This window comes from Oxyura jamaicensis, chromosome 12 (assembly GCF_011077185.1).
Source record: "Oxyura jamaicensis isolate SHBP4307 breed ruddy duck chromosome 12, BPBGC_Ojam_1.0, whole genome shotgun sequence".
Taxonomy (NCBI): Eukaryota; Metazoa; Chordata; class Aves; order Anseriformes; family Anatidae; genus Oxyura; species Oxyura jamaicensis.
In genome coordinates this window covers 6,420,734-6,448,493 of record NC_048904.1, presented here as the reverse complement: position 1 = coordinate 6,448,493, position 27,760 = coordinate 6,420,734, and the positions used below count along the sequence as shown (strand labels likewise).

The 27,760-nt window shown below is 51.0% G+C and overlaps 1 protein-coding gene across 4 annotated transcripts in view; it reads right to left on the bottom strand.

Annotated features, from left to right (window-relative positions):
* Positions 1–27,760, bottom strand: part of RAD54L2 (RAD54 like 2) — a 64,695-nt gene that overhangs the window by 16,983 nt on the left and 19,952 nt on the right. For 3 of the 4 annotated variants that reach the window (XM_035337629.1, XM_035337631.1, XM_035337628.1), the window contains exons 2-5: positions 26,322–26,531; positions 4,217–4,415; positions 2,440–2,579; positions 156–287 (exon numbers count right to left, since the gene is read on the bottom strand). In XM_035337629.1, coding sequence (XP_035193520.1) covers positions 156–287; positions 2,440–2,579; positions 4,217–4,415; positions 26,322–26,475 — 625 coding nt within the window. In that variant the 5' untranslated portion in view covers positions 26,476–26,531. Of the gene's footprint in view, positions 1–155; positions 288–2,439; positions 2,580–4,216; positions 4,416–14,367; positions 14,628–26,321; positions 26,532–27,760 lie in introns of those variants that run through there. The other variant, XM_035337630.1, reaches the window with a different exon arrangement.

Genomic DNA, 27,760 nt, shown 5'->3' with positions numbered 1-27,760 from the left:
AAAGGCAAAAATTGGCCATATATTTGGAAACCAACAGCCCTACAAAAATCCAAAGTAATTCACGACTGGAACATTTGACTAGTTGAACATAGAAGGTTTGTGACTGAACAAATAGCATGCTGTGAGAAGCCTGGGTAAGACAGCCAGTCACTTACCATCTTTAATGTTATTTTTTCCTTTAGCATCATCTTCACTGCCACTGCTGGTACTATCGAGACAGATCACTTCCTCAGCAAGGACCTGAGGGGGGAGCTGGGTAGCTTCTGTTGTTCTGAAAACGATGTCTTCTACAAACATGACAATAAGTAATTCATAATAAGGGGGAAGGAGACAAAACTGTTCAGAAACCAGACAGTATTTCCTTCCACTTTTGCTCTAATAACTTAGCCCTGGAATTTTCCATAACAGACTCTCACTGTCTAAAACACTGCTATGACTCAGCTTCCTGGGTCACAATTGCTTTCTTTCTCAATATGCCTAAACAATAGCCCATTGCTGATGGCACCTTCTCCACTGCATGCCCTGGCTGGGGCACATTGACCAAACACATGCTGAAGTCATTCTGCCCCCCTCTTTTTTTTTTGTCTCAGAAGTAAAAGCATTTCCTTTTTCTTCATTCCACTTCTGTTTTTCATCCAGCAGAGAAAGTACCAACTGCTGAAGGGGTGATAACTGTCCTTTGTTAGTAGAGACATTGTAAAAATTATATCCCACATATCATAAACAACTTTTGCTGATCAAGACCATTTGTCTGCATATTTAAGTGCTGCCAAGCAGGGAGAGAGGCTAGCTCAACAGGGCCAAATTCGAACCATGGCAGTGACTCAGCAAGCAACCACGTCCTTCTGGGGCTACAACCTACTCCCCAACACTTAAAGTATTTTAAGTAGCTCCTGTTTTTTATTTTTTTTTTAATGCAAAATATTTTTAACTCTTACACTTAAAGGAGGTTACACATTTCCCATGAGGTAAAGCCTACTCAGGAACTCCTAGACCACCGACATAACTTGCAGTTGCACTCCTCTGCCCTCACACACCCATCTGAGAGGCTGAGGCATAAAATCATTGGAACTACCCAGGTTAGAAGGCAGCACAAGATGACATTGTGGAACTGTGTCCTGACATACGGTTACTGAGGTCACTCCCATTGCTGGAAGAGAAGGGTGATGCTTAACTATTTATGTTGCCTGCTATTTCGCTGCTTGTCAAAACATGAACAAAAGAATATGGCTATGTATGAAGCTAAGTGCACCCAGTCTATTGTTCCACTGTCCCCAGCACCAGATCCATTTATTACCAGACCACCCTCAGAACAAACACGATATGTATCAAGGATATGGTGTTTCTGTCAAATTAGTTGAAGCTTCCATAGCAGCTGGAAAGATAAGAGAGACCTGTTCCAGCAAATACAAGGTCCCGCATCTGGGCTGGGGCAATCCCAAGCACAGACACAGGCTGGGTGGAGAATGGATTGAGAACAGCCCTGAGGAGAAGGACCTGGGGGTGCTGGTTGTTGAGAAACTTGACATGAGCCAGGAATGCACGCTTGCAGCCCAGAAAGCCAGCCCTGTCCTGGGCTGAGCCAAAAGCAGCGTGGGCAGCAGGGCGAGGGAGGGGATGCTCCCCCTCTGCTCTGCTCTTGTGAGACCCCACCTGGAGCCTGCGCTCAGCTCTGGGCCCCCAGCACCAGAAGGATACAGAAGTATTAAAACAAGTCCAGAGGAGGCCACGGAGATGATCAAGGGACCGGAGCACCTCTCCTATGAAGACAGGCTGAGAGAGCTGGGGTTGTTCAGCCTGGGGAAGGCCCTGGGGAGGCCTTGCAGTGGTCTTCCAGTGCCTAAAGGGAGCTACAGGAAAGCTGGGGAGGTGCTCTTTGTCAGGGGGTCTAGTCATAGGATAAGGGGTAATGGCTTTAAACTAAAAGAGAGGAAATTTAGATTAGATATAAGGAAGAAATTCTTTACTCAGAGGGTGGTGAGGCACCAGAACAGGCTGCCCAGAGCAGCTGTGGATGCCCCATCCCTGTAAGTGTTCAAGGCCAGGCTGGATGGGGTTTGGGGCAGCCTGAGCCGATGGGAGGCATCCCTGCCATCACAGGGGGGTTGGAATTAGATGGTCTTTGAGGTCCCTTCCAACCCAAACCATTCTGTGATTCTATGATTCTATGATTCCAGCATCCTGCTCACACACAATTAACTGGTCAAAATGTCTTCAACAAAAGCTTCCTGGCAACTTCCACCATACAGCCACAGCATTTTGATTCAGAACAAGCTCAGAAGTGGAACTGGCTGCACTACCAAGCCACAAGTTGTTCCAAATTACCATTTCAAGCATTTACACTTGCAAGTGCAAGCACAGCATTGGCAGACTACCTCCTTCTTCAGTCAGCTCCTACCCTTAAAAATCTTGCTTCAGGTGGCATTTCCCACTGCTTACCAGGAAGAAACTCTAGGGGTACGGTTGGGATAGTGGCTGGGTAATCCTTCCGCTGCTGCTCTAGCCGCTTCCTTCTCTCCAACTCTTCCTGCTGGGCTGCTTTTGTCACGGCTTCTAGTTGGTCCTCACGCAACAGCTTTCTGAACGCACAAGCAAACAGAAATGTCTTGGTTACACTTACAGTCCTCCAAAAACAAACAGCACCCACCGAAACAACAAGAAACATGAAGGGCTGCACAGCTGGCTTAAAAGACGACTGACAAGCTCCAGGTAATCTGTCAGCTACACAGACTACAAACAGCACATAGCCAAAAGCTACAGACTGATTTCACAGCTTTTTCAAGACTGTGCTTCCCAGCTACAGGCATCACTACTGCCACTCAAGGAAAAGACAGAAGTTTGACATGGAAAATAATGAAAGGAGGAAAAAAGTGCATGGATAAGTATATACTGGAGTTAGGTCAGCAGGGACTAGCTCTATCTGACCGGATGTTATTTATTGCCATAGAGTTTATAAATAGAAAAGGCAAAAAGTCATGCAAAGAAGACATATGAGGAGAAAAGAGCTACGCCCAGAGCAGCAGTGGATGCCCCTTCCCTGGAGGTGTTCAAGGCCAGGTTGGGTGAGGCCCTGAGCAACCTGATCTAGTGGGTGGTGTCCCTGCCCATGCTAGGGGGGCTGGAACTAGATGGTCTTTAAGGTCCCTTCCAACCTGAGCCATTCTATGATTCTGTGAAAAAGCATCCGTTCCCCCAGAGTCCTCACCCTGATTTTCATCTGCCTCAGTGTTTTCAGGAACTAGAACCTCTCATAGCTTCAACACAATTGTTTCAAAGGCTGTTCTCAAAGCAACTTACTTTTACAGGTAATTTCCATACTTCTGGAAGTTCCTTTTCCTTCTTTTCAGTTTCACTCTCAGTTTCAGATTTGCAGCACTGGAAATGAAGGCTCTTTTGCCAGAAGAGGCACAACACAAGCAGTGGTAAAAATCTAGCTCCCTCAAGCCAGCCTTTCAATCCCACCAAGCCTACACTGAAGGGACAATCTCCTCCATCCTAACAAAGTCTCAGACTCCAAGGCTTACTCAACGCTCACTCCTTCAACTTCAAGAAAGTCCATCAAGTGCCCAAGCTGAAATATGAGCCAAAGACTACCAGTGCCTTACATACCATGAAAATGAGCCACTTGCTGCCTCAAGAGTCCCTGCTCTAAGCCTTTTAGGTCCTCTTGAACAAACTTTCATGGTGAATTACTACCTTAGAAGCTGTCCCAGAATGTATGTGGTGACTTGCACACTCAATTTCTACTTTTCAAAATTCAGGAGAAATTAATTTCCAGCAATTTGCCAGTCGCAGCACGAGCATTCCTGGGAACAAGTACCCAGGACAGAGGAAAGGGTATATTTTAGGCTGTCTGCAATACGATCCTCATCAGCAGAAATCACACACACACATCCGAAACTCGCTATTTACTTAAGACATCTAACTGAAAAATTGCACCATCATTATTAAACAGCAGCAAATACACATTTTTTTGAAATATATTCCATAACCAAATAATTTACTCTTCTGAAAATACCAAACAAGTCTGCACCCACATGCAGCACTCCAGACTGAGAACAGACTACTCCCACTGGTGAGATCCAAGGGTTTTGGAAAAGAAAAGCCATCTGGTTTGCCAAGAGCAGCAAAATGTAGCTTAGAAGAAAAGCCCACAGACTCCCTTTCGACCCAAAAGGCTACATAGCACCCTACTGCTTTCTGTCCTGATGCTTACCTTATGTTCCTCCGCATGTGAGAGGGTTTCTGAGCCCTCTTCTTTTTGGTGTCCTCAGAGGCCAGGCTCTTGTGCTGGTTCTGCAAGAGTTGCTCTGCCCGCTCACTCTGAGATGAGGTAGTTGAAGTAGAGCGCTGCCATTCTCCATCCTCCGCATGTTCAACATGGTCACTGCTGAACACGGCTTCTTGGGGTTGGTCTGCAAAGACAAGGAGGTTACAACGTGCGGAGAACTGTCAGCTGCCTTTTACATGAGTGTTCACCAGGATTTAAGCTGAATGGGAACCCACTTGGGTCAAAACCGGGGTCCCTTCTGATGGTGTCAGAGTGTTGGTAAGTTCTGCGCCAAAGGGTCTGTTGCCAGCAAAAGCCAAGACTACACTAACGGTCCCAAAGTGTCCTTACAAGGAAACTGGGCAAGATTATTTCAGTCCACACAGAGCACTTGCTGACTTAAGTGCCCGTTTTCTTTCAGGGATCAGATGAGCTCCCACTGAAAAACAGAAGAGAAAGCAACTCGGATCTCTTTCTTTGTTTCCCAACATTTAGGTGGGACAGAAACGTCCGTTCACACGGCTCCTCTGTAGCCATCTTCCAAGCTAACAGAACACAGCGCTCACGGGGTTATCTGGTTCCAACACTGGGTCACGGCCCAGGAGGCAGTTCAAAGCTTTTACCACCAGACTCCGCTCTCAGGATTTAAATGCTACCTTCTGGCAAGCTTTTAAAAAAAGAAAGTGACAATTCTCTTTCTGTTTTATAAAGCACACTTCTTTTTCCCTGACTTCTCCTATTTTCAGGCTTGCGTTAACAGTTGACTTCAGTCTTAAAGCACCATGTGAAATGACACCTTGTTCCGTGCGCTGCTTCAACAGGCTGCCAGTGACCAAGCTCATGCTTGCAGAGCACAGAAATGTTTCTGTTTGAAAGCTTCCCTTGAAGTAAACTGTTTCTGACAAGCCTCGTAATAGCTCCTTTGAAGCATCTCGTCCCCTTGTGTCTGACAGAGAACCTCATCTCACAACCAGCTTTCTTGCTCGCAGTACGTCTATGAGCTAACGACTGAAATGAAGTGACACTTAGACAGAACTTTGAAGAAAAAAGGGAAAGAAGACATCAGCGCAGAAAAATGCAGCAGAGGAAGAAGTAATGCTGAACCAACAAGCACCGTATTGTGATGCCATGGGATCCGGAGACAAAAAGTATCCCTTCTGCAAGAGGCGAGAGCTTAAGTGAAGGATGCTTCTGCAAAGCACTCTGCAGGCACCCCTACGGCCCCACAGACACACGTCTGTTTGAATTAACCTTATCACTAACATCACCTCTCGAATTTGACTTGACAAGAACTAGATCCACCGTGGTCAAAAAGCACCAGCTTGGCAGCTCCCTCTCCAGACATCCCCCCAGCCATGCCCCAGCGCCGGCTCGGAGCCCAGGTCGGAGCCCAGCTAGGACGTCTGCGCTCGCCTCTCCCAGGGCCAAAGCCAGCAGGAGCAGCTCAAACGTTTTTGTGAGTGTCGGTACCTGCAGGTCCTACGTGTGCTAGGAAAGCAGGGAGCCACAGCTTGCATGAGGACACGGAGCTCCCGATGAAAGGAGACAAGCTGTGGTGTGAAGACAGGAGGCAGAGGCAGTCGCTGCCCCAGCCAAGGCAGCTCTCCTACCCCGCCGTCTTGGATCCCCTCCTCGAGGCAGCGGCTCAGGCACCGAGCATCACGCTCCCTCTCAGGCTGTGCTGGGAACAAACCCAGTTTCCGAGGCTTCCCAGACAAGAGCTCTGCTATTTGAGCTGCAGACACCCTGTGGTCACATTACCTGCAGTCCCTCAGCGCCGTTTCCTTCCCCCCCCCCCCATCCCTTCTGCCTCGCGGTTATGCAACTAGATCAAAAGATCGGATGAAATAGGGCAAAGGGAAGCAGGGAGGCTGTGCACATGATCGCATTCTCCAGGATGAGTCATTAAACCAGCGACAGTCCCAGAGACAAACACTGCCGCGGTTACACCGCTGCCATCTCACCGCGGGCCCAGGGGACCTTGCTGAGTCAGGGGGAGCACAAAGTCAGGTTTGGCTGGGAGATGGAGGCTCCCCACGCCCTGGCAGTCACCCACATCACCTCCTCTGACAGCGACTGTGCCCGCGCCGTGCACAAAGGGTGCCTTCGGGACAGGGGTGATGCCAGCAAACCCCAGGGGCTCGGCAGCCCAGAGGCACCGCGTGCCTCCTCCGTATGTTTTCACGCCTGTCACCCGAACTCTACGCACACCCATCCCACCTCTGCACTTCGCCTTTTCTTTCCCCTTACTCACTTGCAACACAGACTCTGGTCAAGGTACACATGGCCGGATCTGTTTTTTTTTGTTTTGTTTTTACAAGGTAATTCTCAACCGAAGCCTAAGATCTGGTGCCAAATGTGTGTTGTCCTGGGTGCAGACCCTCATTCACCACAGCCCCGCAAAGGCAAGTCCTGGGGCGGGGGGCACACAGTCACATCCAGCTACGTTCCCAGCATGTGAGCGTGTGGACACCAAGATCTCTTCTTCACCAGCAACACCCCCGAACGTCCTGCCAATCCAGCAGTGGGCTTCAGCCGTCCTCCCGAGGCTGGTCCCCGCCTTGCCACAATGACAACGCTGTTTGTCACAGCACAGCGGTAAAATCACCACGAGCTGCTTCTGTCTGACCGTGCCACAGCTCCCACCTGACGGGAGCTGGCAGCTCCGAGCAGGAATTGTTCTGCTGCTGTTTTGTGTTCAGCTCCCGGCTGCGTGCACAGCACAACGCTGCCCGCGGCTGAGCGGCGAGGCTCCTGCTGCAGGCACGTGGCTGCGCTCCGACGTGGGGAGCTCCGAGCTGGCACCCACAGTGGAACAGAAACGTGTTAAGAAACGATAGGTGCGCACAGACTGCTGTACGAGGAACGGGTTTGCTCCTTGGGATGGATGGAGCATGGGAACGGCCTCGCAGAACAGGTCTCGTCAGGTGATCGATTGAAGTAATTCCTGCCCCGCTTCTGCCAAGCCTCCTCTGCAACAGCAACGCGGTTATGGTTTTGTAACAGGAGCTCAGCACGCTCCGACATGGCTACACAGGTAGCTTTTTCACACCGCTACAACTCACCGGCCGTGCTCGCACACTGACACTTCCCTGCCGAGGCTGAAGCTGTAAGCACACTCCGGGAAGACACGGGCAGCCATCCCGTCACCTCGCTGGGAGCCTCCCTGCCACCAGCCGGCAGGGAACACCCCGGCAGAGCCCTGCACAGGGCCACCAGCCCCACTCACCGGGCACAGGCCAGCTGCGGTTGCCGACAAGGACGCAACCCCTTTGTAGGTCTGAAGGCCCTGGGTGCTGAGCGCCGGGAGGAAGTCCAGCAGGTGGGTGCCTGTGCTGCTGCGCACGACGATCCTTCCTCCGGCACGCTGGAGGCTTAGCCTGCGCTACCAAAACCCAGCCGCCCTGATCACGGCACGGTGCCGGTCCGTGCTGCGGCCCAGGGGTTGCTGAATTTCTGTCTCGCTAAGCAGCAGCAGCCACCACCCCTCCAGCTGCACGCAGAAGCAGGGGGAAGTGTTTGGCTTCTCGGCTGCCTCTCGTGTGTTGCAGTTGAGGAGTTTCTGTAAGGAAAAGCCGTGACGGCTCTGTGCAGCGCTGCTTCGGGGGCTCCCCGGGCAGTATGGCTCTCAGCTGCCCCCGAACACTGCACACAGGTGTGACTCACGGCACAACACAGACAGAGATCTGTCCCATCCCAGGGCATTTCCTATTGCACCTGGGCTAAAAAACCTCAGGTTGCCACCTCCTCCTTGCAGAATTCTTTCAAGCTTCACATAAGAGAGCACGGCACACGGCCTGCAGGATAGTCTCCAGCACCTTTGGTTCAGCGCCGACTTGCTCCCACCACACACTGTCTGCTCTGCGAGGGGGCTCAGGTCACTGCCAAGCGTCCTGGAGCATCAGGTACCTTTTTTTTTTGAGGAACGAGATTTCTGTAAGTAACCTGAGTCCTCTCCTGACACCGAGGTGTGTGAGAAGCAGGGATGTGTCTGCATCCAGTATCCACACCCCGTGGCAAGCCTCAGGAAGGCCGGGTATCAATGCGCACACCAGTAAATATCCACAGGGCTAGGGACAGTCAGACCTCACTAGGAGTACAGAAACTGCCACGCAGGATAAGACCCAAGGGTTCCCAACCTGAGGCTGCTGCACCGTCCCCTTGGCACACACCACCACCGAGGAAGACAATGACTTCTTCACCACCCCACCTCTGGCTAGCTAATGCAGCTCACCAGAGGTTCGCCCTCCTCCTGGGAAGCCAGCGTCCTGCCAGCACAACCCCGGTAACTGCAGGGAAGGCGTCCTGCTGCAAAGCAGCCCCTTGTTTGACTTGAAAATCATTTCGTTGCAGGAATTCACGGTACTACATAGCGCCACATCGCTGAGCCTGAGCCTCAGTTCCTACCCTGAGGACAGGGCTGTGCACACATGGCGAGGCTGGCGGCTGCGTGCAGAGCGGAGGGAAGACAATTCTTGCTTTGGGAGCTGTCTCCTGGCCACGTAAAGAGCAAGGAGCAGTTGTATGCTAGTGCAGGCATTCTAGGAACTTAGGGAGTACTACTGTAGCCAGCACTGAGCATGAATGGGAGGAGTGCTGAGTGACGGGACACGAAAGCCTCGTTGCGCAGCTCCAGCTGCAACGCTTGCAGTCGCTGACACACTGAACTACAGCTGTGCCAAGGGCTGCAGAGGTGGCTCCACGGAGCCGGCCTGACCACAAAGGCACTGCCGTGCTGGGAGATCCTCTCCACGGTTAGCTGGCGTTTTCCCTGCGCGCTGGGCACTGGAGGGGAGCGGAGGTGATGCCGGTGCTCGGCGGCAGCACAGCGGGCATCTCGGAGGCCGGCAGCGGAGTGTTCTGGCTCATCCTGTACTTGGCTGAAGGGGAAAATAAACGAAGATTTTCAGAATATTCTCTGCATGCAACCGGTGTGGCTGCTGTGTGGGTGCCATGCAAGAAGGGAGGAAAGGTGTCTGCACAGAGCACCTCTCCCAGAGGCGGCACGATGGAAACACTTCCAGGACGCTGGCTGGAAGCAGGAAACTCCTTGTGAAACCGCTCAAGGACAGCGCAGGGGAGAGTGGGGGGGGAAGCCCAGGCTGCCTTCCTTCAGGCCCTACCTGCTGTAACACCCACCAGAGCCACAGAATGCCCTCCTGGGGCTCTGCACACACCAACACCCACTTCCTTCCTCCTGGAGCCCTGGGAAAGCTGCCCCTCCGCAGGACATGGCTCTTCAGGAGGCTCGGGGCTGTGCCACCCCCTGCCGCTGCTATCAGGGCAGCTAATTAGCAGCGAGACTTTGTTCTCCTTGGAAAATAATTGCGCTCAGACTTCAGCAGCAGCAGGCCGCCCCTCCCAGCCACAACTGCTTAACAAAGCACTAATTATGTAAGCATTATATAAGCCGGCACACCTACCCCCCCGCGCCAGCGGCACCCGCTCGGCCCCGCCAGCTGAACACCCCTCGGTCCTCTCCCACCGAGGGCACAAGAGCCAGCACCCAGCCTCTGGTCTGCACCAGCTGTGTGTGCGCTGTGCTTGTCTGGGTGCCACCCGGGGCTGTCCTCACCTTACCAGGGCTGAGGATGTGGGGAGATGCTGGTCCCTGTGGGGCAGGCAGCCCACGGCTCTGCTCTGGCCCCTTTTGACCGCAATGAAACGCTGCTGGGGAGGAGTGGGCTTGTTCCCACCATCACCCTCTGCGGCTGGCTGTGAGGTCGATGTCCTGCTGAGTCACTGCTGCACGGCTCCACGGACACGAGTGAACCTTTGTGCCTGGCCCCAGTGCTGCTCTGTGCCAGCAGGAGCGTCCCCCTGCCACCGCACGTCAGCTCCAGCGCCTTCACTCCTGCTGCTGCTTTAGCTGGGGCTCAGCCGCTTGTTCTTGTCGCTACCGAGACACAGACTGCCACGGTGTGACAATCAGCACCGCTTCAAGTTCAAAGAGCACATTTTGCATTGCTCTTGGTGTCTGTAAAGTGGTCGGTGCTGGGGGTTCATGAACTCCACCCGCAGGCTGCAGGTCAGAGGCTGCCTCGAACCCCGGCCCAGGACAGGGGGGATAGAGGGGGAAGGTGCAAAATGAGCTCTGAAGCAAACAGCGGCACAGAAAACACAGAGGGAGCCCGACCAAAAAGCACACAGACCCCAGACACATCCTTAGGCTCCTTCTTTGCAGGGAGTAAGCCCCAATCAATGGGGAAATTTAAAAGAAAACGCCCCTCTTTCCCACCCTCCCCCTTGGTGGCCTTTCAGTGTCCGTTTACAGCGAGCTTGTGCTGCAGAATGCAACTCCTTTCCCTGCCCGAGGGAATCCTCAGCCAGCAAAAGTGAAGAGCAGGGGAAAGAAAGAAGCAACCCGAAAACCAAAAGGGAGAGAAACCAGCTGAGAGGCAGAACGGAACCTCACGCAGCCAGCTCTGGTGACAGACAATATATCTTCTAACTCCGGGGTTATGCAAGCAGAGCCAGGCCCCAGACACCCAGCAGCTCTCGTTCCGGCCGCGCACGCCGAGGCCCGGGTTACATAAACGCCGAGCAGCACTTACACAACGCCGGTAGGGCCGTGGCGGGTGGCTGCCCCAGCCCGGCACCGCGGGGCAAAGGCTGCCGGCGGCCCCGGAGCACCGCGCGCCCCTGGGCAGCTCGGCTGAGCTCCCAGGAGGGATGCGGGGTTTCAGAGGGATGCGGGGTTTCAGAGGGATGCTTTCCTAGTGCCGTGAGGGGGCAAGGGCTGGAGAAACGCAGGACACCTCCTGCCTCGCATCTCTCTCTCCAGTATGCAATCAGAATTACTTTTCCCCAGGAAAAGTCTTCAAACCTAAAACGCCGCCTCCTCACGAGCCCTCCCTCTCTCAGGCATTAGCCAAGGCAGGGAAACAAAGCCAGCAAATGCTCCCAGTAAGGCAGCAAGTGAACCAGGGATGGGTTACATTTGTCCTTTACGCGGCGGGGGGGTGTATGGGAGAGCAACTGAGTTACATAAATCTAACGCACGGGAGCCAGGAAGTGTCTCAGGCTCCAGAGCTGGAAAGCGTTCAACAAGCTGCACGAAGGAGGGAGCTGAAACCTCCCCGTTCTGGTTGTCCCAGTTAACCAGTAACCCAGGACGTAGTTCTGCCAGCCAGGTTAGGAAAACCACAACCCATAACCACAGACACGTAGGCAGCAAGCAACTGGATTTCACCCTCAGTCCTTGCTCGTTTTCAGAACAGTTTGAAACTTCTTCAAAAAAAAGGAATCACTTTTTTTCCCTACTAAGGTGGATAAACGCTGATTTAGGTAACAAAGCTCATTTCTCCCCCACACCCACATTCGGAAAATAGATGCAAACCGGGGGCTTGATGAGCTCCCAGCACAGTGGATCGGGCCAGCTGTTACCAGAACTCTTCTGAGGCACAAATTTCAGGGACTAAGGAAAGAGGACGAGCGAGGAGCAAGCGTTTTGCATTATGCAATGCTTACATAAGCATTAGTTTGCCCTAGGTAGCTGGGAATTGTGGTATTAGCCTTATACCAGGACACCCTCAAAGCACGGAGGAATAATAAGGAGGGGATTACTGCTGCCACACGCTTCCAAGGCCACCAAAACGGCAAACCAACACCGAGCACAAGCCGCCGAACTTTAATCTTTGCCCCAAGGCCTCAGCACAGCTTCATTTAGGAGCTGGGAAAACAGAGAGGAGAGAAGACATCCGATACGTGCTCGTAACGTAGAAGAGCTGCGTGAGACATCGCCCCAGCACAAAGCATCCCCGTGTCTGCGCACTGCTTTGTTCTTGCTCATGGCAATGGGGTACGGGAGGGGAGGCTCCCAGAAACTAAGACCTGGTGCTGGCGCTCTGCGTCGGGGCAGAGGAGGACACGACCAGGATGCGCTCCACACACCGACCTCAACCACCAGCAGGGCCGTTTGGGAGAGGAGGAAACTACGGCAAAGGACTGGGGTAGACAGCAGTGCCGAGCAGCTCCCGAGGTGTCAGCTCCCTCCTCTGTGCTCCGTCCTCTCCTGAAATGTGATTTCCTACTCGGAAAACAAAAACAAAACGAACTTGTATATTTCTTGTAGAACTGTAGCAGCATGGAACTTCAGCTGCGTTGTCCTTCGCTGCTTCAGTTCCTAAAAATGCCCCTGAAATTGCTTTGAGGACTTGGTTTAATGAGGGAGGCATCGCTTGGGAGAAAAATGCAATTTGTTGAGTTTGAGCCTGTGTGCCACCGCATTCCTCTGGCACCTCTCCCACCAAGCACAGCCAAAAAAAGTGACCGAGAGCACTGGAGAAAGCTAATAAGCCCAGGATGAAACACCATCACTCAAAGAACGATCTGTTTCTATCGAGCTTTTCTTTTCAAAATACCGGCGCTGCTTTGGGTGCTGCCGAAGCAGTTTGACAAAGAGCTGCGAGGTTGCTCAGGGCGAGCAGACCTTCGCAAATCGAAGGCACAGCGTCACAAGGACACCCCCCTCCAAAACAGGGAACAGCCCGAAAAGCTAAGCTCATTACACCCTGGGTAAAAAAGGCAACAAGCACCAGTTCCTCGGTAAGGCTGCTCAAACTACAGCCATCTTTCTGGCCAGAAAAGAAGAATACGAGGATGCGCGGGAGAGACGAGGCTCTTTTTAAATAAGCCATTTTTCTTGTAGGGCAACAGCCTCTGCTCAGGCAGGGTCAGGTAACCTCCAGCTAACCTCTGCTCGATTTACCTGCCAGCGGCCACTAACACAAATAGCGGAGCTGCTGACTTGCAGACGCGCAGCACCGCACGCACAAGTGCTCGTACCCCGAACACCCCAGCAGTGTCCCGGCCCCCAGGGGGAGAAAACCTGACCAGAGCAACGCTGCGTGAGGATGAGCTCATTTGCATCTTGGGCTCTTATGCCTGCACAAATGACCCCAGATATCTTTCCATACCAAAAAACCCGTCGGAAGGCCTCTAGCCTTGCGCTCTCCCTCCACCTGCGTGACCTCCAGTCCCTTTTCCAGCAGCACCGTCCCCTCCTGTCCTCTTCGGATGCCCGTTACCTGCTGAGTCACACACGGCACTCGTTGCACCCAGGCCCCTCGTTTACCCACTCCTTTGGCAGTGCAATTCCTCTTTTCGCAGCTCACGCTCTCCCAGAATCAGTTTCTTTGTCCTGCCACCACAGCCAGGGATAAAAAAGTGAGAAAAGTGGATTTTTGCTAGAATTCACCTCTCCGCTAACGGACAACAAATACTGCGTGGCTCGTCGCTGTGAAAGCTGCTCTGTAATAAACTGGAACTGCTGGGGACCACTTCTGAGCAGCCTACGACCTCAGAGCACGAACTTTGGAGGTACCAGCCCCACGAGCGAGGCTGAAGAGCTCGGCTTCTGCAAGTACCTGACCTCCAAGTATCAAGTTAAACGACAAGCACAGGAAGTTCTTCCAATCCAAAGGAAGTTTCTTCTCCAACACACGACGTCCTCCCATCAGCGACCAACCTGGGAGGCAGCCATCCCCAAACCGTGGCTAGGGTTTGACCAGCTTCTTCTGTTTAATGGGAGGGAAGAAAAAAAGGCTCCTGGCCTGTTTGGCACCAATTAGGTGCTCTGGAACGAGACGCCCAGCTCTGCCTAGCGCCTGGTCAGCGGCTCAGCGAGTGCTTCCCTGGCACCAGGGGCTCTTAAAGCTCTTCTCAAGGGGGCTGTTGGGGGAAACACACAGAGCTGAAGGGGATGGGGGGGAGGACACTGGATATAAAATGTTACTGATATTAACAACTACCTCGCCTCTTGCTAAAAACTTCTGCATTATAATCTGACAGCAGCAAACACGGTAACAGGCAGACCCAGGCCGTCACAACACTGAAGTCTTCAAAACTCAAAGCACAAAGAAATAAGTTTCTTTCTCGTGTCCCCTCCATCAAATCAGCGAGCGCTCCAAGACCCTGAAAATTCCCCCATTTCCATCGCAGCCTGGTAGTTAGGAAACGAAAACCCGAGCCTCAGCTCCTGGCGTGCTGTGCCAGCCATCGAGCGGGGCGCCCCAGTGCAGGGGGTGGCACAACGAGCACTGCAGGAAGCAGGAGGGATGAGAAGGCAGAAGGACAACAAAACACCTGCGCCCTACCTGGGAACTGCTGGGACTCATCCAGGAGTAACATGCTGCTCCGTGCACCGCCTTCTGCCCGCGCCTCTGCCCTGGCACTTGTTCAACGTGGCCGTGTGCTCCCGGCCCTCCCGGGATATTCTGGGCTCAGGGTCTTCAGGAAAAGTTTCCAGTCGCTCCCGACGACTCGGTATCTCTGCCCTCAGCCCGGCGAGCACTAAATCCGCCCTCGCTGGCTGCTCAGCTCGCAGGCAGGAAATGCCTCCTGATAAAACAGTCCCGGGTCCAGGCGGGGAAACCTGCACTTAAGGTTTCTGAAAATAACTTCGGTGAAGAGCTCCCGGTGCGCGAATCCACTTAGCCGGCGTGCTGGGAAGCGGCGTGCATATACCTGCCCCGAACCCGGCGGAGACGGACCGGGGTCACCGTTACATAACTGGTTAAATACGCCCGGCGTTCAGGCTAAAGAAAAAACTGTCGCTCTCCCCTCCCTGGCTGAGTCAAACGCCACAGCCCAGCCCCAGGTGGCCGCCGTTCCGTCAGGGACCCCGCCGCTGCCCGGGTGGGCTCCGGGAGGCGATGCCGACCGGCCGCAGCACCCTCAGCGCGCCCAGGGAACGGGGCTTGGAGGGGAGGAGGGCGGCGGAGAGGGTGCGCGCGGGGGATGCCTCGCTCCTCTCCCCCGGCTCGAACGGCAGAGCTGCGTGCCGTTGGGATCGGATCCCATTCATGCAGCCCGCGAGCCAGTTCAACTAGTGGCAGGGAGCGAGGCTGAGAATAAAATACAAATCCTTACATAACCAGCCAGGCTCCGGCGGGGCCCCGCGCAAGGGGAATCCCAACAGACAACAGGACAGCCAGGGATCGCCACCGCGCCTCCAGGCTTCGCCGCGCCGCCGAAGGAAAAGGGGGGAACGGGTTGCAAACAGAGCACGGCCTTCTGGCTTTGAGAACAACCTCAGGACCTGCGATTTTGCGAGCTGTCTGCACGAAGCCTGCTAGCTTGCAAGAAACCGGGACAGCTGAGCCCGAAACCTGAGCAGTTTGAACTCGTTTGCGCAATAATAGGCAAAAGAGTCTGCTCCGACATCAGCTGCGTGTCTGCAGAGGGCTCTCGGTGCGGCACAAGGACTCCAGGTGACATTTCTAAGTTTTTAAGGACGTGAACGTGTGGAATTTGTGGAGCACACGCTTATTCGGAGTGTGCCTTCCTGCCCACCACCCGTCTGCACCAGAAGGACAGGTACAGGAGGAAAGGAGCACTAAGAGCTGGGGGTGCCCCTAAGAGCTGGGGGTGCCCCTAAGAGCTGGGGGTGCCCCTAAGAGCTGGGGGTGCCCCTAAGAGCTGGGGGTGCCCCGCCCAGCCTTCATCCTCGCCTGCCGCCCCTCGCAGGCAGACCCCGTGCGGTAATGGAGAGCAAACCCGGGCTGACGGGCACGCAGTGAATCAGCTGGCTCCTGTGAGCATCTGTCTGCAGATGAAGGCAGCTCTTTGCTTGGAAGAGGCAAGCTGGAGGGGGAGAAAACGAGCATGGGTGCACCCAGCCCGAAGCAGGCTGCGTCCAAGCAGCCCTGGCACAGACCCGCGGAGCTGCGGGACGGAGCAGCGCGACGTGCGGCGCTCCTACCAGCCACTGACTCAGTCGGCACGGCTCTTACAAAGACCGTGTGTATCAAGGGGAGAAACAGGGACAAATATATTAAAAGTACACAGCCAAGGATCTCACGGCAGGCCTTGTATGAGCTTTGTAGGGCTGGAATAAGCAACCAAGCATGACCTCAGCATCTGAGCTAGCAGATGTATGGAACTGGGAAGCAAGATTTAAAGACGAGTATTTGTGTAAATACAGCTGGGTGCTTTCCAGGGCACGCTTGTTGCGGCAACCAAGCACGGGGAAAATGGAAGTTCATCGCATCAGAGACAACACACACCTGCCCTTTTCCACAGAGGAATAAAAAGACATTTTCCTTTACCTTAGGGCGCAAACCAGAGATGACTGTTGCTGCTCGCAGCAGCCTCGCTGCTGAGGCCACCACCGTCACCACCACAGGTACGTGCTCACGCAGCCACAAACTGGGTCTGCCAGAAACGGCCCGTTTATAAAAACGATCCGATAAGCCCACTCACCGAGCAGCGTTTCTGTGAGACCAGGAAGAACGAGCTCCCTCCCCTCCAGCACCTGACAGCTCACCCAGCTCCAGGCTCAGCTATCCCACACGCAGGCGAGGACTTGGGGAGGTACAGGGACCGCACCAGGGGCTTGCCAGCCAACTCCTGCTGCTTGAGAGGTTCCCGAGTCAGCGCCGCAGCAGACTCCCCTGCTTCAATCACTCTAACATTTGTATTTTTCACAGAACACCAAGATAAAGGCACTTCAGAGCATGGCTTTTCTCCACCTGACAAGCCAACGCAGCATCAGCACCCCTGAGCACTCGAAAATCACAAGGTTTCAAACTCACACCTAGATCTGCCTACACACGTGGGGAGCTGGACCTGGAAGTTCCTCCTGCCACTAACCGTATGGCAGGGAACACGGGAGATTGTTTGTATCCACACAAACCTTGGTTTATTCTGTTTGCTGCCTAAGCCTATTCTTCGTAAGGAACCCCAGATCACAAGGGGGCGGAGCGGTTGCACATAACGCCACAGCAACCCGACCCTAAACTGCACAGTGATGAACCGGGGCATGCTGCAAACGCTTTTCGCAGAAGCCCTGTGACAAAACATGCCCTGCTCCAGCCTCACCACCCAGATGTGCCAGGACTGCCTAGATGTACCCAACTGAAATGTACTGAAGCAAAACAGCTGTTGAAGTAGTCACATCTTATCGGAGCCAGGGGATTTATATCAGGTATTTATCAACTGGTTATTCAAAAAGTCCACTGAGTTACAATCCCAGCGCGTGTGTTTTTGTTATATCCTTCAAGAAACTGTTTTGCATCTCCTCCTGTAGCTTGCTATGTTGCCACCGCGAGGTATTTGTGTTGTAAAAGGGTGGTTTTGTACCACTTCAACTCCATTCCACTTTCATTTAAGTGCAACGCTGACAAACACAAGCTGAAAGTACACAAGTGTCACTGAAAGAGTGCTTTTAATAGCTCAGGTACTTAAATTACAAAGTTTGTTTGGGCAGAATTAAACAAGAATTGCTGCTCACCTAGCCCCGAAAGATTTATCTTGCAGCCTTCTCCTGTCTCGTTCCTTTCTTCACATTAGCAAGTGAAAATAATGTCTCTGTATTCTTAAATTGTTTTTCAGACTCGCTCAGTAAGCTGCATGCTGAAGAAAACGCAAATAAGACGTTTTCAACACCTGTAGCACAAACTGCTGCTGTTAGAAACGGCGCATCAAAATAAAATCTGGGGTGTTAATTTGGGTATAAAAATAGGCATTGTATCAAAAAGTCTGACCTAAATGATGAACTCTGGTTCATCCCTCATAAAAGTTCATTTCTGCAGTTTTCCATAAAGCCTAGCGCAACAATTTAAAGTAATTAAGTAACTGCGATGTGGTGCTGTGTTTCAGAGCTGAAGAACAGCCGTAAATTAACCGGAACGGTTCCCTCTCCTTCCAGATCTGCCGCTGCTGCTTGGCCACAAATCCTCTATTTTTCCAGCAGCCAGTTACACGCATCTCATTTAACCAGTCATTAAAGCAGCACAGCGCCAGATAAATTAAGAAAAAACGAAAATGAGCCCTTGCATAGCTTAAACTCAGCACAGAAGCGTTTCATCCTGCCTGGTACGTCTGAAAACAAAAGGGGCACTGCACGAAACGTAAAGCAGAGAACTGTGACTTTGGCTTCACCACGGCTTCATCAGGCAACCTTGGCACAGCAACTGTGCCACTCCTTACCTGTTCAAGAGGGAAAACACCACGTTACAAATTCGCTAATTAGCTTCCTTGTGGTTTCATTATGGTTTCGCAAGTTGCGGGTGGAATACTGTAGCTGTTAGCAATGACTAGGTGGGGCACAAAGCTGAAAACAGCGTGGGGAAGAAGGGACAAAACCTGCCCGAGAAGTGAGCCCGACCGTCCTTTGTCAGAGGTTCCCAGGCTCCTTTGTGATAAAGAGAAATGTAGGTTTCTGGCCAATAAAGCTCAATTCTCCCCTCCAGCCCTGCAAAGCCTATCAGTACGGCAGGAGGGAACGGGACGCTTGGGCTCAGCGGGGAGGACTTGGGTTATTCTTGGTCCAGCTTCTTGCTCGCCGACCCCGCTCCCCCTGCACTGCTGCTACTCACACTTGTGGCAGCTTTCGGAACAGCCAGCGTGTGGCAGCAGGTAAAAAAAACCTGGGAAAAATCCATACACACAGCACAGAGCCACAGCCGTGGGCTTTTTAGCCACACAGAAAGATTTCTGGGTTGTATCCCGACATATGTGATAAGTTGAAGGGAAGGAGGAAGGAGAGCGGGGGAGAAAGCGTGGCGAGCCGTAACAGCGCATCACTTCGGGAGCTCGGCCGTCGCTGTGCCAGCCAGTGGGTCTGAAAGAAGCAGAGCTCTGGCGTCATCGCCTCCTTTTAAAGCAGCTGAGCAAGTCCTTTCTGGAGTTACACAACACTTCCATGCCACCAGACTTCGTGCCATGCTCTCAGGAGAGGAAGCTGCAGTCAGAGCCTGGGAGGGAGGCAAGCCCTCGGGGACATTTTGGCACTTGCCCTGCTTAGGATGAGTGGTGGGAGACAGAGAAAGGGTCGGGGCTTTTGGGCAGCGTGAGGCCAGGCAGCTGAGAAACCGTCAGTCTGCAGCGCCCTGCGGAGGGGCAGGGCAGCACCGCTCAGCATCCTTCCTCCCGCAGCCGCACCTCGCCTGAGCTGGGTAAAATATGGGATTGGGATAAAGCGCCCTGGGCCCCGCAGCTCCTCCCCATTCCGGCCACCTGCCCTTAACTTAAACCCTGCCCTTAGCCCCCAGACCTGCAAGCACCCCTCTCCATCGCCCCCCCCACCACACAAACCGCCCCGACACTACCCCAGGTTTCTTCTGAAAGACAGCCCGTGCTGCATAAAAGCCACGGGTAAGACACGCAGCCTGCTGGAACAAAGAGTTCCAGAGAGATCGGGGAGCTTCTGCCCATGCAGGACTGGCAAACCTTCCTCCTGCAAGTTCAGCATCTTTCTGCGTTACTTAACAAGTGGCGGTACCCAGTCTCTTCTCACTTTTGCCACTAGTTTCATTTTTGTATTTTATTCAGCAGGGTTGTGGGCACAGAGGACAGCCAGCTCCTGACTTTCTGGCTCTTAGGAAATCAACACAACTCTGCAGTTTAAGATTTGCAGAGGCTTCTCAGCTACAGCAACCCACCTCAGAAATGCGTTAAATACCTGCAGTCAAACGCAAGTTTGCCGCCTCGAGGTTGTCCCGCAGCCTTACAACGAAACCTTTAAGTGTTCTGATCCGCACGGATTGTTGTTGTCAGAAACGACAGGGAAATTCCATAAGGTTTAGACGCAGACCAATATGCAAGATTAATGTGTAAGTAAGTTCTCCTGCATGTGGTGATTACTTCTGCACCTCTACAATATCACACATCCCATCCTGCCTGCATGCAGCTACTAGCTTGGAAGACAGTCTACACAGAGTTTCCACCAGCATAAAAATCTTCCTGCTAGCTCAAAACCAGCAGAGTGCACAGTGGTACAGGGAAGTTCAGGTTTGGTTTCCCAGGCTTGCAAGAGCCCTGAGCTTTGTAGAGGCAGCAAACTTGCTGCTGAGGTTGGCTTCCCTCGGTGTACAGCCTTCTGGCTTCCCCAGAAATAACGTGGGAGGACTCTAGAGGGAGCTGCATCCAGACACAAGTAACTGAAATCAGAGTCAAGTAAAGTCCATCAGAAGGAAAAAAAAACCAGGAAGATGTCAGTCGCTGCTCCCACTTTCCCCCAATCCACCTTGCACTCTGCAACTGGGAATGTGCAGATTGAATCACGGGACTGTTACCTACTGGCACTCATCGCTGGCACACGTACACGCGGTACAGCAAGGTTTAAGTTTCTTAATAAAAAGGAATTTTCCAGATCATCTCCAGTGCTTTTTTAGAGGCAACTCCTGACTTTGCTCCCCCCGACCCTCCCCACAAGCCTTTTTGCGGACTCCCCCACTTGCAGTCCCCGAGCAGAGCTGCCTTGCCATGCCAAGCTCGCACCAACAGGTCCATGCTTCTCAACAGCAAGGGTGAAGAGACCAAAGCAAGTGTATTGCTGGTCTCCGACTGCAAGCAAGAAGCAGTCACATCCACTGTGCTCATGTCCTGCAGCAGATGGAAGCATTTCATTAAAAAAAGTGTTCTCCAACGAGTGGCCACAGCCTCGGAGGCTGCCTTGACCTCAGGATGCCCATCTACCCTTGAGACCACCGAAAAATGCAGATCTGAAAAGCTACTTTCTAAAAAGGATTTGAAATGTTAGAGAAATAAGTATGGATTCATATTTTTAGAAAGCATTTCACTTTTTGGAGACAACCTGAAGCCAGTGTCTTAACAACAACACGGTGTGCAGTCTGCTCAAAAGTAGAAGGAGAAAGACTTGAGGTTGCTGGGACCAATCCCCTGTCCCAGTACAAGAAGGACCAACCACTTCAAGTAAAGAGTGCAGGTAAATTACTTTCTAGCTGCAGCTCCCCTTTGCCTTTTTTTCCCTCCTCCCCCTGCAGTATAGGCCATTCTAAATTTGGATATGAAATGATTTAAAACAGGATATCATTTAGCAGCATGTTATTCAGGAGACTGTCTCCACACACTTCCTCTGCCTCTCAGTTTCATAAAAGTCAGTATGACATGACCTCATTTATGAGAGCAACTTCAGGGAAGCCAAAACTTGAGTAAATGAGTAGAGGATCCTGTTAAATGAACAGATTTATACCAAACACTTTCCCTTCTGGAAGGGCAGAAGCTCGCTCCGTTTCCAGCCCTACACATTCAGCTGGGGAGTCCCCCCCAGCATCACAATTTTGTTGTTCAAGCACTTCCTTGGGGGAGGAGAAAAGATGGAAGTTTGGGGATGGAAGCACCTGAATAAAGCTCTCCTAAAAGGAGGCAGCTCTAGGATACCGCTCCAACAAGGCCATGCACTTCCAGACTGCAGGCAGAAGAAGGGGAGAATGTTAATTCACACTTCCACATCACTTTAGATAAATATTTCCCAGTAATTTCTTGTAACCGTGGTGTTAACTACTTATTTTTTCCCCCCTCCAGTTAAAGAAGAAAGTTTTCCAGCTCTCTACAACTCAATTTCCCATGCAATGTAACCGTGCCCCTCACTACACACTGTGATGAGCTACAAAAGAACATCCCATTAAACAGAGTCCATTCTCGCTATGATTTTATAGCGACTTTTCCCCCAACCGCTATGCAAAAACGATAAGCAAAGCTGATCCAGCAGCACCACTTTAACCAGAAAGTCATCCCTTTAGCAAGAGTCCAAGGAGAGCAAAGATCTTCACAGATCTGCCCCACCAGTGGCTGCCATCTGGAGCGAAGTACTCCTGCTGCGGTGCTTGGGAACCTCCGAGCCACCGCTACAAGCGGCGCGCTCAAGTTCAAACAACAAGCAGCCCCAGAAAGGTGTTCTGCAACACGCTGCACAAGCAAGAGGTGATCCTACTTGAAACTAGCATGGTGTTATTCAATATCACAGGCAGCGATGAGCACGGTTTGTGAGAGGCTCGGGTGAAGGAGGGCCTTTCCCCTCTCTGACCTCCTGCGCCATCTGCTCCCTCTGGTCTCCTCTGAAAAGGAGCTGAGCCTTGATGCTGGTGCCTTCACCCTGCAACAAAGCTGCAATGCAACAGAAAAACCAGCACCTGCAAGTCCTTCCACTCCCTTGGGGCCTGCAACTCCGTACCACCAACACAACTGTGCCCCCTTCGCATCCGCAAGACCCCATGCAGACCAGTTTGGTTTTGCTTTAGCACTTCAGCAGGGAGGAGGAGCAGTACAAGTTCAAGGTGGAAGAGGGAGCACAGGCTGCCTCCATCTCCTCCTGCCCACAGATGCCACGGAGCTAGCATGCCCCCACACCTGGGGAAGGGAAGAGGACATGGGGCAGGAGAAAACAGGCAAAGTGGGCAACGCAGGGCAGAAGACAAGGTTACCTGCATGGATATTGCAATATCGCAGCAGGAGTCTCTAGTACGCTGTTACTGGCTATCCCCTGGTCCATGTGCAATTAAGAAGTGCAGTGGTAGGGTTGTAACAAAGCTGTCTGCTGCTGTACTCCAGAAGTACAGATTTCAGTCCCTATCTATTGCTCCTACCCCCTCGTCACGCAAACACAAACAGGAGCCTGAGCAGTGTCTGCCTGCTTAAGGCACCTTTCAGACACCTGAAACAATCAGCCCTTAACACTTTCCTCTGAAATACACTTATAAAAATGTGTTAACCCATATTCTCAGAGGCAAGATAACAAGCAACTTGCTATGACTATTAATAGCAGAATGACAGCCACATGTATGAGTAAGAGACAATGATCTCCAGACACTTCCACCAGAATGATCCAAAGATATACAGAAAAAAAAAGAAAAAAACAGAACATTACAGTAGGACCTGTTCAAACACTCCATTTTTCCTCTAGAAAGCTTTGAGGTATGATTTCAAATGCAAGGACTGTTCATCTGCAAAATCCATATTGGAGGTTTGTTTCCTCTTTGCTCAGATTAGCTTTTATTCCTACGGAGTGCTAGGCAGCCCCGAGCAACTGCCAGGATCAGAGGAAAAGTGCAGGAGTTGAAAGAATCCTTTATCTCTACAGTCATGACTACATCACACTTGTAGCAAAAAGGATTTAGGGAGTTCAAGTTCTTAGCAGTTACGCACTGCTATCACAAAATCAAACACGATTAAACCCGGGCTGCCCCCCACAAGCGACGTGAACAGATGCAGTGGGCAGGGACGACAGGTCTGGAAAGGCAGGGGAAGCCTCTGGCTGGGGCTCCGGCACGCTGCCAGGATGGGCGTGCAAGCTGGCACCCACCGGGAAGGGGACGCAGGCATCCCGGTCGGTATGTCCTGGATGAAGTGCACTGGAGAAAGGACTAAAACTCCAAGTGCTCCTGCACATGATGCTATGTTTCATTAACTGGCCGGCACTGAAGAAACAAAGGATGCCAGCTACATAGTAACTCTTGCTTATTGAGAAGTATTCAGAAAACTAGCCCACATGCTCTTCTTTCCTGTGGAGGCAGGGTTTAGTAACTGCTTTCATCAGGTAAGTTTGCACGGTGAGAGTCCAAACTAACTTCTACATCGTCAACGTAACAGTCCATACTAACTGCAAACAAAGCTTGAGGCTCTGAGCAGAACTGAGAAAAATCCATCAAAACTGAAGATGACCCTCCAAACGGAAAATACAAAACTCAGAAAATTCTGAAACTGAAGTCACCGCGTTAATTCCCCACACAACATATCTAAAGGACTGGAGCAGCTTGAACGTACAAAGAGCAAGTCACCGCTAAGCCTGAGACTGGACTACCCACCATCAACAGGTGGGGTGGTTACATTCACCTTGCGTGCTTCTGAAGCGATCTGAATCGCCACCAAAACACAGAAAACCCACTTCCATAAGGTAAAGTCACTATTTTGTAAGAAAACTATAAAAATGTTAGTTTTGTTATCAACACAATTTAAAAACAAGTAATCTTCAGTCTGGGGAAAATGTATACGCCGCCTGTTGCCCTTGGAAGGAACGGTGAAAGATTATTAATCTTTTAAATCTTTTACTGCTAGAAATTAATCTTTTAAATCTTTTTTTCTGTTTCCCCATTACAGCGGAAGGATCCCCCCAGGATCCCTAATGGAACATCTTCAGAATAACCACAATCCTGGGAGGGGAGGTGGGCACAGCTGGGAACGGGGAGAACCAAGTTCTAGAGGGGATCCAAGCTTTTTAAAAGCTTCGTAGTAAAACCATTCAAGCTCTTCCTTCCTGCTTGTGAATGAAAAGTAAGCGCTCTGAAGAGGAGTTTTATGAATGAGGGTCATCTACAAAGACAGGACGATAAATATTACATGGACAAAACATGGAATCACAGAAACATCTAGGTTGGAGAAGACCTTGAGGCCCAACCTTCAACCTAACTCACCAGTTCCATCACTAAACCACGTCCCTTAGTGCCAGAACAACAAGATCCTCTTATTTCTGCAGTTAGCCATAGTCATAAGCCAAGTAACAGCGGACTGATTTTATATTAGATCTAAGGCACAACAGATGCCAAGTAACATCTGAGTCACTCCACAGCCATGAAGAAAAAGCAGAGTGCACACTTCCACAGCAAGCAATATTCTCACAGCTAAGCACACGGAAGGCATCCTGGTATCCTGCTGGGCAGAATTAGAGCCGAAGATCTGAAACTTCAGAGGAATCCTAGCTTGGCTCACATTGTGCAAGATAAAGTTTTCTCTTGTAGCTAAAAACCACAAAACCATTGTTAACTACATGTAAATTCTTTTCACTCCTCCTCATTTCCTACATTCGTTAAAATTTATTTTAATTAGTCTCTGAAGAAATACAAAGCATAAGCATGTTTCTAGTGTTTTAAGAAATTAAACCACCGTCATTACTGGTTAGCAATGTTCTGAGATGCATACGTTAATTCAGTTTGTTTGGAAAGAATAATCCCGAGGAACAGTGTGAGTATTCAGCCACAACAGTACTGCTGGAGATGATTAAAAGCATAGGTCTCTGATAAAATAGCCACAGGAACTGACCCATGTGGACACAAAATAGAGCCCATCCTCTTTGTTACTAGAAGTTTTTCTAAAATGTCATGGTTCTTAAGGCTCTGCTGAGTACAGGTTCCTGTGAACGAAGTGACAAGGTCAGTCAGAGCAATCTGCAGCCCAGTAAGTCATTTCTGAGCCAAACACTGCCATTTCCACTACTTTCTCGTGAGAAAAAGTCATGTGAATAGAATCAGAGGAATAAAAATTGTGTAAACATTTTCTAAGAATTTTAAATCCAAATAGCATCTTCAAGCAGCAGGTGGCTGAAGGAATAAACAACAAAACTCGAGGACAAGATACTTTGAAACCAAAAATACATTAAGAACTGGAAGAAGACAGAAGTACCTGTATTTAACACATTCTACACTAAGAAAAGGAGATCTATTCTCAGTAGGCTGAAGTAGGTGCATTCGAAAATCTGTATGCTCTGAAGTTATTAAAAAAATCAGTTTTTAAGGAAGCAAATACAGTGACATATCTATAGGCCTGGGCTGTAGTTTAATGACACAAGGAGTTTGGTGACAAAGGTGGCACTCAGTTCTCACCTGAGCCGTGCACTGCTATGTGCCTTCCAACATCACCCCTCCTCGTGGGCAAAACGCATTTCCAGGACCATGCCATGAACCAGAACAGTTACCTAACCTTGCTTGAACACAACCTGCAGAGCAGAGCTCCACAAACAGCTATATTGGTCCTGACTGAAGAGCTGAGTGGGGCACTTATAACTAGGTGAGGACAGAAAGTGACAACTCACTTAGTCAGCACTGCCACCTTTTGTATTGTAGAGAAACCCTGCACTCTGTCAGAAAAGCACAGTTCCTTTTTTCTAAAGGGGATTGTTTTAAGGGAGCAATAATTGCCCATGGAACCCATTAAATTGGTTACCTATTGGCAAACCAGTGACGTAAAGATACTAAATTTGATTGGATCCTTTTAATAATACAGATAATTGTAAATTGCTATATTTGCTTATCTAATTGCTTCCCTAGAACCTGTAGCTATTTTATAAATGCTACACTCCTTCCAGGTTACACTTGTAGTTTGTTTACACTATGGACTTTTTTTTGGCTGGAAGTCCAACATTAACCTACATTAAATCCCTTTTTAAACTGAACAGCCACATAAGCTGTTTAAACAGCCACTTCTCCCTGCCAATCTCTGGACAAACCCTAACCCTTACACTGTCACTCACCAAAATTTGTAACACCAGTTTTGTACGACAAATGTATGCACAGACTCCACCCCATTCACTTACCACTCTCATCAAGTAAGTCTTCCTCGTCATCCCCATCGTTGTCCTCCTCCATCGCTGCCTCCTCTTCATCTTCCTCCTCCTCCTCTTCCATATCCTCCTGCTCCAAGTCCGGGTCCAGGTCCGGATCACTCCCTGAGATTGACTCGTCCGACATGATTCCCAGTGGTGCTCCTTGTGCATTACCTGCTCATGGTCTACTGTGAGGCAGCCCTGCAACAGAACAGAGAGGTACATCAGGAGCCCAGCAAATCCCAACCTTTGAGCGCCAAGGCTCAAGATCGTAGCGCTACTACTACATGTAAAAGCACGGATCTACTGTCAGCCTTAAATAACACTGATATCAGACTGTGCATAAAAGCCTGTGTAGAAAATGGATGCCATACGCACGGTGCTGGGATAACAAAGGTCCACCCTTCTAGAAAAAATATGAGAACCACTGAATTAACTAAGTCAAAAAAGCACCTCTTTGTATCCTTGGCATGTACACAGCGGGAGGACTCAGTATATCTGAGTCCGAGATTGTTCATCATGTGAACAGTTTCACTACCATCCAAACATGAAGCACAAGAGAGAGGATTGGCCTCAGAAAGCCTAAGAGAGGCAAACTTGTGACTCGGATTGCCCTGGCCCTGATTGCCCTGTCCCCCCAGACAAGAATTATGACCCACTCATCCCCTAGAACGAAGGCAACACTCCCTCCTGTCACTCTTTTTCCATTGCCCCCCCTTATACCATATCTTAAGTGTAAACTAGGAAATGTCAGGGAACTAAACGGCTTTAAAAAAAGATTCCTAAGCAGATAAAGCAGCGTATGTATCCACAAACTCCAAGAAGTGGAAAAATGTCATTTTTCAATTATGTTTAGAGTTTCAATTTAGCCTGGAAACTAGAAGGTTAAAGACAACCGAAGTCTCCTGGAGCAGGGCTGAAAATCTGACAGGAATGCTGAATTATTTCAGCTGAAGGCATCAGTTCCTGTTTGCCTCTCTCAGCTTCTCAATAACATCGAGAGGTGTCTGTGAGAAAGCAGAAGGGAAGAACACAAACACAAGGAAGGACAGTTGGTAGGTCCCTGTTGGAATAGGAAGCTTTTCACCACTAGGTCCTGGTAGCACTTCACCACCAGGCAGCGACGACTCAAGCCCTCGCGCCATTACATGTGGCATTCAGAACAAGTTGCCTTCGCCAGGCAGATGGGAGAAGCGGCCAAACTCTCCAGTAGCTCAGGGGGAGCCGTGCCAGTTCACACAAGCCGAGTGCATCCATCTAGCTCGTGCTCTGCTGGGGGCAGGCACCGAGCCCTGCCACCGCCGGCAACGCGGCTCTGGGAGCGCTGACTTCTGACATCTGGTGCCTCCAGGCCAGGGCTGCAGACACGAAGCGACCACAGGTTCTCTAAATTCTATGCATGCCTCACAACGGCAGCGTATTTTTGCTTT